At 36.1% G+C, this 11,441-nt stretch overlaps 3 protein-coding genes and 1 non-coding gene across 6 annotated transcripts; 2 read left to right on the forward strand and 2 right to left on the reverse strand.

Moving 5' to 3' along the window:
• Window positions 1-271: 271 nt before the first annotated feature.
• AT5G00705 lies at window positions 272-553 on the reverse strand. The gene has a single exon (NR_144224.1). It is a non-coding gene; the product is annotated as an uncharacterized misc_RNA (transcript).
• A 911-nt stretch (window positions 554-1,464) lies between these two features.
• Window positions 1,465-3,261, forward strand: MC3 (metacaspase 3). 2 transcript variants are annotated; one of them, NM_125820.3, is made up of 5 exons: window positions 1,465-2,086; window positions 2,176-2,506; window positions 2,588-2,705; window positions 2,793-2,966; window positions 3,035-3,261. In NM_125820.3, exons 1-5 carry the CDS (start codon window positions 1,681-1,683, stop codon window positions 3,092-3,094), a joined length of 1,089 nt encoding a protein of 362 aa, NP_201229.1. In that variant the 5' UTR covers window positions 1,465-1,680; the 3' UTR covers window positions 3,095-3,261. The 2 variants fall into 2 exon arrangements, with proteins under 2 accessions (NP_201229.1, NP_851262.1); NM_180931.2 differs by having other exon boundaries at window positions 2,588-3,261.
• On the reverse strand, window positions 3,199-5,100 carry AT5G64250 (Aldolase-type TIM barrel family protein). Of its 2 annotated transcripts, NM_125821.5 has the most exons (5): window positions 4,662-5,100; window positions 4,376-4,588; window positions 4,062-4,303; window positions 3,754-3,973; window positions 3,199-3,665 (listed from the first exon to the last, which is right to left on the reverse strand). In NM_125821.5, the coding sequence occupies exons 1-5, from the start codon at window positions 4,788-4,790 to the stop codon at window positions 3,468-3,470; spliced, it is 1,002 nt and encodes a 333-aa protein (NP_568988.2). In that variant the 5' UTR covers window positions 4,791-5,100; the 3' UTR covers window positions 3,199-3,467. The 2 variants fall into 2 exon arrangements, with proteins under 2 accessions (NP_568988.2, NP_851263.1); NM_180932.2 differs by having other exon boundaries at window positions 4,376-4,816.
• Window positions 5,101-9,493: 4,393 nt separating this feature from the next.
• On the forward strand, window positions 9,494-11,184 carry EXL2 (EXORDIUM like 2). The gene has a single exon (NM_125822.3). The coding sequence runs from the start codon at window positions 9,825-9,827 to the stop codon at window positions 10,740-10,742; it is 918 nt and encodes a 305-aa protein (NP_201231.1). The 5' UTR covers window positions 9,494-9,824; the 3' UTR covers window positions 10,743-11,184.
• Window positions 11,185-11,441: the final 257 nt, after the last annotated feature.

Consider the following 11,441-nt stretch of genomic DNA (forward strand, 5'->3'; position numbering starts at 1 on the left):
CAATGTTGGACATGGCTTGATAAAGGGCCAATATTGATAAAATCAGGTCCTAACGCTTTGTCTGTTATCAGATCCAAATCCAGTCCATTCATACCAAATTTCCCTTGTGCTAGCTTTGGGATAGAAATCAAACTACATAATCACTTACAAAAAATGAAAATTGCATAAAAATTTAGATTTTCATATAGTATTTTATAAGAGAAAAAGGGAAAACTTAAAATTAACAAAGTTACTAAAGTTACTAAACTAGTACAGTAATTAAGTTTCCTTGTGAAATTTATTTTATTAGGTGATACTTATAAATATATATATAATATTCAATACTGCCTCATTATCCACGCTCAATGGTCGAATCGCACGGTTTAGTACCATTCGGATAACGAAAACGGGTGGCATGAATCCTACAAGGAGGTAGCCTGGAGGAGTCAATTCTGATGAAGAAAGTTGATAAGACGAAGAGTATTAAGAGGCAACATACTACAATTCCTCTCCATGTATTATTCATCTCGTCTCAAACAACACGAAAACTTTTTATTTTCTTTTTCAAATTTTCTTTTTTCTGTTTTTGTTGTTTGATTTTCCTAAACAGATGATTATGTGTTTAATAAGAAATGTAATTTACTATTAATAGTCTGGAGTGTTTTTTTTGTGGTGTTTTTTTTGTGCTAATTTTAAGGTTATGAAATAGGATGCATGGTTTACGCCTTAAACATAGTATTATCGACGATTGGTTATGAACACAAGAAGAATATTGACCAAAAATCTGTAATTCCTACGGCCTATCAACAAAAAAAAAAGAATAAGAAGTAATTGATGATCTTTCAAATGAATGTTAAATGTTTCCAAAATAAATATATATAAATGTTACAGTTTCATCGCTAAATGGCTTGCAATTCTTGTGAAAGTCAAAGAAAATTCTAGCGGGTATCATTACAATTTACAATTTAGCCTAGAGATCATAGTATTTGTGATTACTAAATACAAATGTGACCTTATTTACGTGGTATGTATATAATTTTTGGAATACTAAATTAAGTAAATTTTATTTATTTTCATAATAAGTTAACCACTAATCGTCTCACCTTAATCACATGAATTTGCATTAGAACAAAAAAATATTACATAAATTTTTAGGAACACACAAAAAAAAAAAAGATGAAGTATCATCGAGATAGTTTTATGTCGCAATAGTTAAGTTTTAAACTTAATTTATTTTGTTCATTAGTAATACCTTTTAACTGTAAGATAATTTTATTAAAAATGAATTATTCGTTTGTGTTATGAAATATAAATGCTTAAATATTATCAAAAGTCATACTTTTTAATTATTATTTTCCAAATGATAAGCTTATATAATAAGTTTAATGGACCAACCCAAAATTGTAAGGAAGTGACTTTAGTGGAATAGATACGCGATAGACTTTGACAAGAAAAAAAAAAAAAAAAAGATACGCAACAGAGTTCAATAATAAAATAAAATAAAAACTTTCAAAGAATCAAATTCCGTTCCGAATTGATTCACATAACAACATGCATGGAAGCTTAATAACGTGGACAAATCAACATTCCACATTTTATTCTTTTCGTAGATAAGAACGAATAATATCATTCTCTTTATAAACTCATCACTCAAATGCATTTGTTGCAATTGCAAAAAGAAAACCAAAACAAAGCTCAATCATGGCTAGTCGGAGAGAAGTACGGTGCCGGTGCGGCAGACGGATGTGGGTTCAACCAGACGCCCGTACCGTCCAATGCTCAACCTGCCACACCGTCACGCAGCTCTACTCGCTAGTGGACATAGCTCGCGGTGCAAACCGCATAATTCATGGGTTTCAACAGCTACTTAGACAACACCAACCGCAACATCATGAACAACAACAACAACAAATGATGGCTCAACCGCCACCACGGCTGCTTGAGCCTCTTCCCTCGCCGTTTGGGAAGAAGAGAGCAGTTTTATGCGGCGTGAACTATAAGGGAAAAAGTTATAGCTTGAAAGGTTGCATCAGTGATGCTAAGTCCATGAGATCTTTATTGGTTCAACAAATGGGTTTCCCTATTGACTCTATTCTCATGCTCACAGGTTTTTCGTTTTTTGTTTGTTTTCCATTTCTCTAATTAAAACTCTCTGTTTCTTTCTTCCTGATGATGAGTGTTGTGTTATTGTTGCAGAAGATGAAGCCAGCCCGCAGAGAATACCGACGAAGAGAAACATTAGGAAGGCGATGAGATGGTTAGTTGAAGGGAACAGAGCAAGGGACTCACTAGTGTTCCATTTCTCTGGTCATGGATCTCAGCAGAATGACTACAACGGAGACGAGATCGATGGTCAAGATGAAGCCTTGTGCCCTTTAGACCATGAAACAGAAGGAAAAATCATTGATGACGAGATTAACCGGATACTCGTGAGGCCTCTCGTCCATGGAGCTAAGCTTCACGCTGTCATCGACGCCTGTAACAGCGGGACTGTCCTTGATTTACCCTTCATTTGCAGGATGGAGAGGTAAACTTATAAATCATTCTGCTCACTTCTACTTAGACTGAATCTGAAAAAGAAACTTGTGGTGCGTTTGTGAAAAATCAGGAATGGTTCTTATGAATGGGAAGACCATAGATCAGTCAGAGCTTACAAAGGAACAGATGGTGGAGCAGCTTTCTGTTTCAGTGCTTGTGACGATGATGAATCCAGTGGTTACACTCCTGTATGCTTCCATTATATCATTCATCATCATGCAACTAAGCACACATACCTCTCCGTATGTTAACTGGATCATTTCGTGCTGTTTCAGGTGTTCACGGGGAAGAACACAGGAGCCATGACTTATAGCTTCATAAAGGCGGTGAAGACAGCTGGACCAGCACCCACGTATGGCCACCTGCTTAACCTTATGTGTTCTGCAATACGAGAGGCCCAGTCTCGCCTCGCCTTTAACGGGGACTACACAAGCTCTGATGCATCCGCGGTAAGTTAATAAACAACTTGTATTATCTGAAACTTACATTCTGAATGATTGAATATCGTATCTCCCAGGAGCCACTGCTAACATCATCTGAGGAATTTGACGTGTACGCGACAAAGTTTGTACTCTGAATGCTGTACATATGATGCTGCAAATAGCTCGGAAACGTTTCTATGTGTATGTATCATGTAATGATTATGTTGCATAGCCTCTCTCTTCTTACGAGCAATAAAGCTATGAAATAATTGATTCGCTAAGAAATTTAAAATGAAATGAAATGTGTGGAAAGTTTCACAGGAAACAAACAACCATAAGAAGTATACTTAATCCAATACACAAGGTCTATTGCTGGATTACACATGATGGACACAATTTTTCTAGTTGAAAACAACACGAGAGATACAGAAGTTTATGTACCTTATTTACATTAGATGAGACTATTTTCATCCCGATTCCAAAAGCAGTAAAGTTTATGTTTTCTCATGATTTGAGGCTGGGACTGCATCATGTAGTAGTAGCATTGTTGAACTTTTGGAGGATCAGAGCCTGAGCTTCTTCCACAAGACTTTTCACTACCTCTCCAGCCGGTAAAATCTCCTTGATAAGGCCTACGCTTTGGCCTGCATACATAGCCATACTCTCTAAGTCGCCTGTTGTCGTCATGTTTGGTACTGTTCCTGAAAATCTTCTTATCTCCTTTTCCTATAATGAATGTGAAGCTCCCTTAATCATCAGTGCAAGACCAAAGAAATCTCATTAAAAAAAGAAATATGCAAATGACACAACTTACAACGCCATGTATGGTGGAACGTCCAATAATAGGTTGGTTAACTTCATTCTCATGAGCCGGAAGAGACCTCCAGTCATCAAAGAAAGGCGTCTCCAGAACACGTTGAGGCGCACCAGGCCACCTTGCTCTTCCAAATACATCCGTGTATTCGGTTTTTTCATATTCAATCAACTTCCTTTTGTATATTGGGTGTGCATAGCTTTCATGAGTCGCCACAAATCTAAGAAAACGAAGATTCTAAAAAACTCAGCCCAACAAAAAGCTAATATCAAACTTGAGAACATGTGGAACAAAAGAAGAGCACACACCTTGTGCCTAGACAGACCCCTTGAGCCCCAAGTGACAAAGCTGCAACATAACCGCGTCCATCCACAATTCCTCCAGCAGCAATAACGGGAATATCGCGTTCCCCAACTAAATCCACCACTCTTGGCAACAATGAAAAGAGACCATCCTTGCCAATAACATGCCCACCTGCTTCACGCCCTTGGACAATAATGGCGTCTACTCCTACAGCAACAGCCTTTCTAGCTTCTTCGACATTCCCCACCTTTCAAAAGTTAACTAAGCAATAAATATAAGACAAGTTCCTTCCTTTTGGTAAACATACAAAATTAGTTACCTGAGGAATAACTTTGACACCGGCAAAGTGAGCATCATCCACAAGCTCCTGTGAACAATCACCCCAATAAAGCTGCAAGACAGCCACTTTCTCTTCTAAGATTGTCTTAATGTTCAAATCATGAGGAAACGCAAGAACAACACCGATCCCAAATGGTTTCTCTGTCAATGTCTTTGTCTTTCTTATAAGCTCTCTCAAGTAATCAGGACACTCCTGATTCATTGATTCACATAATTCAATATATCTATAAACAAAAATCAAAGAAAACGAAAAAGTTGCAATTTACCCAATCAGGACATCTGAGAAGACCAATCCCTCCTGCATTAGCGACGGCGGCTACAAGCTCTGGTCCGGAGATATCTGGTCCTAATGGCGCCTGAACTATCCCGTATTCAAACCCTAGAATCCCTTTCATGATTTCACTTTCCTCTGCTATAAATCTCTCTCGGTCTTCACTCTTCACATCTTCGTTTTATACAAAAAAAAACCAGAGTCGTAATCGAATTTTACTTGGCTACCTTTTTTTATAGATAAAAAATAATTTTGTGTCGATCTTTCTAAGCAATGACGAACACATTTCGAAGCTTTTCGTCACATACTACATCACTCCACTCTATCTATATAAACGGTTTCTGGAAACATTCATCGATCCTCTATACTCTTCGATCAGCTCACAACACACAGGATGTTCGAAATTCGAGTAACTTTTTCCAGGAAAATTCGATTTATCGGTTATATTCTTCTTCTTAAAAGACTGTTAAGAAACTACTTTATTGGGTTTTTGATTGAAACTAATGGGCTGAGATATTAAAAGGGCCCATTATGTTGCTCGGTTAGCTGACGTCTGACTGGGGATTTTATTATGCAACGCATTAGAACCGAATTGTACCAGAAAAATTGATACGAAAAAACAGACAAACCGGAAATCGGAGGAGATCATTTGCATCCGGTTTCTAAGTTTATAATAAATCAATAAATTTGAACATTTGAAAAAATTATAAAAATACAAACTCTAGCCTAACTGAAAATCAATATACTTCCAAAATCGCAAATCAGTTTTAAGATATATAACTCATTAACACCTTTTTAAACAAAATCTTTTACGAAATTACATAAATATGGGGAAGATTCAGAGAAAGTGGACTTTTTAATCTTAGGTGGTGTTAACTGTTAAGTGTGGTTTATGACAAGTCTGGTCGTATAATGGGGACAATACATGTATACGTAGGGGTTGGTCTTGTGACCAAATCAATAATCTGAAAAACTGGTCGGTCGGTCCACGGCAATATAAGCTATAAGTTCGTCATAAGATTGGATTAATTAATAAAAGATAATCATAATCCCAATTCAAATATCCACTTGTATAATTGTTTGTATCTATCGTTTGCAAAGATTACATATGAAAGTAGTATCTTCATCATTTGGTTATTTAGATTTAACTAAGTTTATATTACTTAGATGTAGCTAGGATTATATAATACGCGAAATAGGATTGTTTGGTTTTGTTTAAGAATTAAGATTGTATATATTTGAGTATTAATTTGAAAATTAATTGGCTATATGTGTAGTGTGGAAGATATCTCACTTTCTAAGTCTAGGAAAATAAATATTACACAGTATGACAGTATCGTAAGTTTGGAATACGTCCGCTTCAATATGTACAGATAATTATTATTTACGAGCTAGGACTATCATTATCATCTTTTCCTATACGTCGAGTGATATAAAAGTCAAAAAAATTGGACCTTTTTCGTTTGAAATTGTTCATAAAACAAAAATTCGGGGTCGAAACTATTATGCTTAATTATTGCTTTGTCATTTTCACTATTGAGCATGCTATTTCCGTACGAACAAGTATATCATTTGCCTTCACAAAAACTGGTGCAAGTCATAATAAAAAAACTTATCTTTTCTTGTCAACAAGTAAAATTTTTCTTTTTTAAAAAAAGAAAAAAAAGTTTTCTACTAATCTTGTTTTCCATTGTATCCAAATTTTTTTCCGTATTACCTAGAAAATAACATAGAGAAGTACGATAAACAAGACGAGCCAAAGTGGGTCGGCACACAAAACCCCTCCCCCAGAGTCAAAAAGTTAGGAGTTGGAGGGGAATTAGCATTTTAACATTCTAAATATTTTAGTCGGTGAACTTTGTTGACTAATTCCCCATATATGGGGCATGCATAATTACTATAATCGTTATATGTGAATGGTCCCTTCAAAAATATTCAAATTCTCTTGCTTATGTAGTTATGTGTAACACATTATCGATGTACTTAGAAATCATCGAACACACATCATATTTTATGATTTAATTAGCAAGTAGGCTGAGTTCCGTGTCAAAATCAAAGTACCTAGCCAACCATGCAATGCATTCGTTTCTAATTACTTCCCAATTTTATGAAATCTAGCCAACTCCTTTGTTAACTAAATATCTTATTTTGACAATGTATAACAATTGCAATAAATATTCATACAAAAAACAAACAATTGCAATTAATGAGTGTGTAAGATTAATATAGGTCGGGTATATAATTGAGACGGCCTAGCGAGAGATGTCTCATAAAATGTCGCTACAAATAATTGGGACAAACATCAATAGTAGTACACGTTTGTGTTAAGAAGACATGACGTGTCACGATGCTAAAGGATGATCGTGGGTGATATAAAGAACTAGTACGAGAAGCGCGTGGCTTTCACCAATGTTTTGTCGCTTTCCGTGCCGACTACGCAAGTTCCCATCCGCACGTGAGACTCCCCCTTTGCCTTCTCTTTTACTCCTTTTTGGAGTATTTTTTTTTTCTCTTACTATTTGATTTGATTTGATTAGATAATTTCTTTATGGGTATCAAATTCATTAATTCCGCGTTAAACAATTCTTTTTAGTAGTTTAGTAAATATTGTGACTTAAAACACTGTCTAATAATCGTGACACTAATTATATCAGTTGGTTATATATTGTACATGTATCTTATCCAGTGACATAAACCGAAAAGGTTGAGATGATAGATACAAGAAATGTACTGGTCCTTGTGAATTTGGAACGTCGGCCAAAAAACATAATTAACTTTTTGTTAATCGTGATACGAAACATAATTAACCTCTCACAATTTTAAAGCTCTCCTTTAATATAAAATGATACTGTATTCACTAAATCATTCGACTAAACTAATCATTAATATAAAGTGGACATTCTTTTTAGAGCAAGTTTATCGTAAGCTAAGTCCACCATTGGCGATGTTCCTAAAATCGAAAATTACTTCTTCTTTTTTTTTTCAATTCGACGTACGCATAGTTAACCCCGACGCTCGAACTCAATATTGTGTGTTTCAAATGTTAACAAGTCAAGTATAACGATATATAAGGTTTTTACTCGACCTAATTATACGAAATTGTTTTTACGTTCAAAGCGCAATTATATTTTTAAAGAATCAAGAGCCAAGCTAAATGATGATCAAAGTGTGTGGTTCTATCCTACCAAAAGTGACCGGTGCATCCATCCAAGTATATACACGACAAAGTAAACTCATGTGTCACTCTTCAAAGTAAACTCATCCAAGTAACAATATTGTAACTTTTGCTATTCATTTATCACATAACTAGAGTAGAAAAATTTCACGTGAGAAGATATATTTTGTAGAGGCAGAGAGAGAGCTAAAGTGGATTACTACGAATCCTATTATGCTATTACTACGGAGTACGTCTGACACGTGACTTATCCTTCTTTTAAGTTTTAATAAACAGTACTTGTATATGGGCCTCACATCACATACCCTCGTTTGATTTTCTATTTTTTTTATTTTTATTTTTAGTTATGTGAGCTCCTCCACTATAGAAGAAAACATAAAAATCTTCTTTATGCCAAAAAAGATGGTAATACAAAATAAAACGTGTTTTTTTTTCTTAGTGTGGAATATATACTTTTCGTATAACTTTTTTGTTAAATCAAACCAAAAAGAGTTTTTCAAAATAAAGCAAGAGTGGACCCTGAAGATGTAAAAGGCAATAATGGACTGTAAGAGCGTGGTTCGTACGCTACGTCGAGGCGTATCTTGCTTACTACACGACTGAACTAACTACTCGAGTGCACCCGTATATTTATATACATACACCTTAAGCTATAAGTATATAACTATACATAAATACACACACTGTTCTAGAGTAAAATACGTATGAATCTGTGGTCCCCACGGAGACCTAAAGGGACCTCCCCCAAGTAAAGTTGATTATGGCACACACACGGTATCATCAACCTCTCTGTGTACCTTTCTTAAAATCAGTGGCGCCTCTATGGAAGGAAAGGAAGGAACCTTCCCTAAATAATCCCAAATCTCTTTAATTCATTTCTTAATATATAGAATTCTTTTTTTTGGTATCAGAACCGTATTATTAGAACGAGTAATGGACTTTTCTTCTATTATATGGTCAAACAATTACTGCTCAATGTATTTGCGTATAGAGCATGTCCAATACCATGCCTCATGATGTGAGATTGCGAGGCGGAGTCAGAGAACGAGTTAAAGTGACGACGTTTTTTTTGTTTTTTTTGGGCATAGTGTAAAGTGATATTAAAATTTCATGGTTGGCAGGTGACTGAAAATAAAAATGTGTATAGGATGTGTTTATATGCTAGACGGAAAAATAGTTACTCAACTAATACAGATCTTTATAAAGAGTATATAAGTCTATGGTTAATCATGAATGGCAATATATAAGAGTAGATGAGATTTATGTTTATATTGAAACAAGGGAAAGATATGTGTAATTGAAACAATGGCAAAATATATAGTCAAATCAAACTGGTTTCTGATAATATATGTGTTGAATCAATGTATATCTTGGTATTCAAAACCAAAACAACTACAACCAATTTCTTTAAAAAACCAGTTGATCTAATAACTACATTTTAATACTAGTAGCTATTAGCTGAATTTCATAATCAATTTCTTGCATTAAAATTTAAAGTGGGTTTTGCATTTAAACTTACTCGGTTTGTATTAATAGACTTTCAAAGATTAAAAGAAAACTACTGCATTCAGAGAATAAAGCTATCTTACTAAACACTACTTTTAAAGTTTCTTTTTTCACTTATTAATCTTCTTTTACAAATGGATCTGTCTCTCTGCATGGCAAAATATCTTACACTAATTTTATTTTCTTTGTTTGATAACAAATTTATCGGCTAAGCATCACTTAAATTTAATACACGTTATGAAGACTTAAACCACGTCACACTATAAGAACCTTACAGGCTGTCAAACACCCTTCCCTACCCACTCACATCTCTCCACGTGGCAATCTTTGATATTGACACCTTAGCCACTACAGCTGTCACACTCCTCTCTCGGTTTCAAAACAACATCTCTGGTATAAATACCTCTGTATATCTTTATAAACCCCAAATCAAAACCTCTCCTATATCTCTTCAATCTGATATAACTACCCTTCTCAATGGCTTCTAATTACCGTTTTGCCATCTTCCTCACTCTCTTTTTCGCCACCGCTGGTTTCTCCGCCGCCGCGTTGGTCGAGGAGCAGCCGCTTGTTATGAAATACCACAACGGAGTTCTGTTGAAAGGTAACATCACAGTCAATCTCGTATGGTACGGGAAATTCACACCGATCCAACGGTCCGTAATCGTCGATTTCATCCACTCGCTAAACTCCAAAGACGTTGCATCTTCCGCCGCAGTTCCTTCCGTTGCTTCGTGGTGGAAGACGACGGAGAAATACAAAGGTGGCTCTTCAACACTCGTCGTCGGGAAACAGCTTCTACTCGAGAACTATCCTCTCGGAAAATCTCTCAAAAATCCTTACCTCCGTGCTTTATCCACCAAACTTAACGGCGGTCTCCGTTCCATAACCGTCGTTCTAACGGCGAAAGATGTTACCGTCGAAAGATTCTGTATGAGCCGGTGCGGGACTCACGGATCCTCCGGTTCGAATCCCCGTCGCGCAGCTAACGGCGCGGCTTACGTATGGGTCGGGAACTCCGAGACGCAGTGCCCTGGATATTGCGCGTGGCCGTTTCACCAGCCGATTTACGGACCACAAACGCCGCCGTTAGTAGCGCCTAACGGTGACGTTGGAGTTGACGGAATGATTATAAACCTTGCCACACTTCTAGCTAACACCGTGACGAATCCGTTTAATAACGGATATTACCAAGGCCCACCAACTGCACCGCTTGAAGCTGTGTCTGCTTGTCCTGGTATATTCGGGTCAGGTTCTTATCCGGGTTACGCGGGTCGGGTACTTGTTGACAAAACAACCGGGTCTAGTTACAACGCTCGTGGACTCGCCGGTAGGAAATATCTATTGCCGGCGATGTGGGATCCGCAGAGTTCGACGTGCAAGACTCTGGTTTGATCCAAGGGATGTGAGTAAGACACGTGGCATAGTAGTGAGAGCGATGACGAGATCTAGACGGCATGTGTAGTCAAAATCAAGTTGCACGCGAGCGTGTGTATAAAAAAATCTTTCGGGTTTGGGTCTCGGGTTTGGATTGTGGATAGGGCTCTCTCTTTGCTTTTTGTCGTTTTGTAATGACGTGTAAAAACTGTACTCGGAAATGTGAAGAATGCATATAAAATAATAAAAAATCATTTTGTTTCTACTTTATCAAATTTAATAATGCATTCGGTTTTGCAGCAAGAATGATCAAAGCTTGTATTAGTACTAATTAATTTATTTAAAGGTATCTGACCTTTTTAAAAAATGTTAGTGGGTATAGAGGATAATAATGTTATTTGTTGTATTTAATTTTGTAATAAAATTGATAACTAAAGAAAGGAAGATGTGTTGGGGCCTAGGAGACCAAATTGATTGCTTTGTAAGTACTCGTTTCATATTATTAGTAACTTTTGAATTTTTTTATGCATGATAATATGTTATCTGTAACTACAAATCTATCCTTAACTGTTTTAATGGCGACTAAAGTTTGTTCTCTTTGAACTAAACAAATCTATCTTTATTTGTTAGGTAACAACAAATAACTAAACATTCAAATTTGGAAACTTCCGAATTCTTAAAGCAATCAAAATACCTCAAAATGGGGGTAATATTTAT

Source organism: Arabidopsis thaliana, chromosome 5 (assembly GCF_000001735.4).
Source record: "Arabidopsis thaliana chromosome 5, partial sequence".
Classification (NCBI taxonomy): domain Eukaryota; kingdom Viridiplantae; phylum Streptophyta; class Magnoliopsida; order Brassicales; family Brassicaceae; genus Arabidopsis; species Arabidopsis thaliana.

Bases quoted from the DNA above. Each gene is read 5' to 3' on its own strand.
- MC3 (NM_125820.3), top strand. From the start codon at position 1,681: ATGGCTAGTCGGAGAGAAGTACGGTGCCGGTGCGGCAGACGGATGTGG. The intron at 2,087-2,175 runs GTTTTTCGTTTT...TTATTGTTGCAG, and splicing joins CTCTATTCTCATGCTCACAG to AAGATGAAGCCAGCCCGCAG. The intron at 2,706-2,792 runs GTATGCTTCCAT...GTGCTGTTTCAG, and splicing joins AATCCAGTGGTTACACTCCT to GTGTTCACGGGGAAGAACAC.
- AT5G64250 (NM_125821.5), bottom strand. From the start codon at position 4,790: ATGAAAGGGATTCTAGGGTTTGAATACGGGATAGTTCAGGCGCCATTA. The intron at 3,974-4,061 runs GTGTGTGCTCTT...TCGTTTTCTTAG, and splicing joins GGGGTCTGTCTAGGCACAAG to ATTTGTGGCGACTCATGAAA. The intron at 3,666-3,753 runs GTAAGTTGTGTC...CATTCATTATAG, and splicing joins GTTCCACCATACATGGCGTT to GAAAAGGAGATAAGAAGATT.
- EXL2 (NM_125822.3), top strand. From the start codon at position 9,825: ATGGCTTCTAATTACCGTTTTGCCATCTTCCTCACTCTCTTTTTCGCC.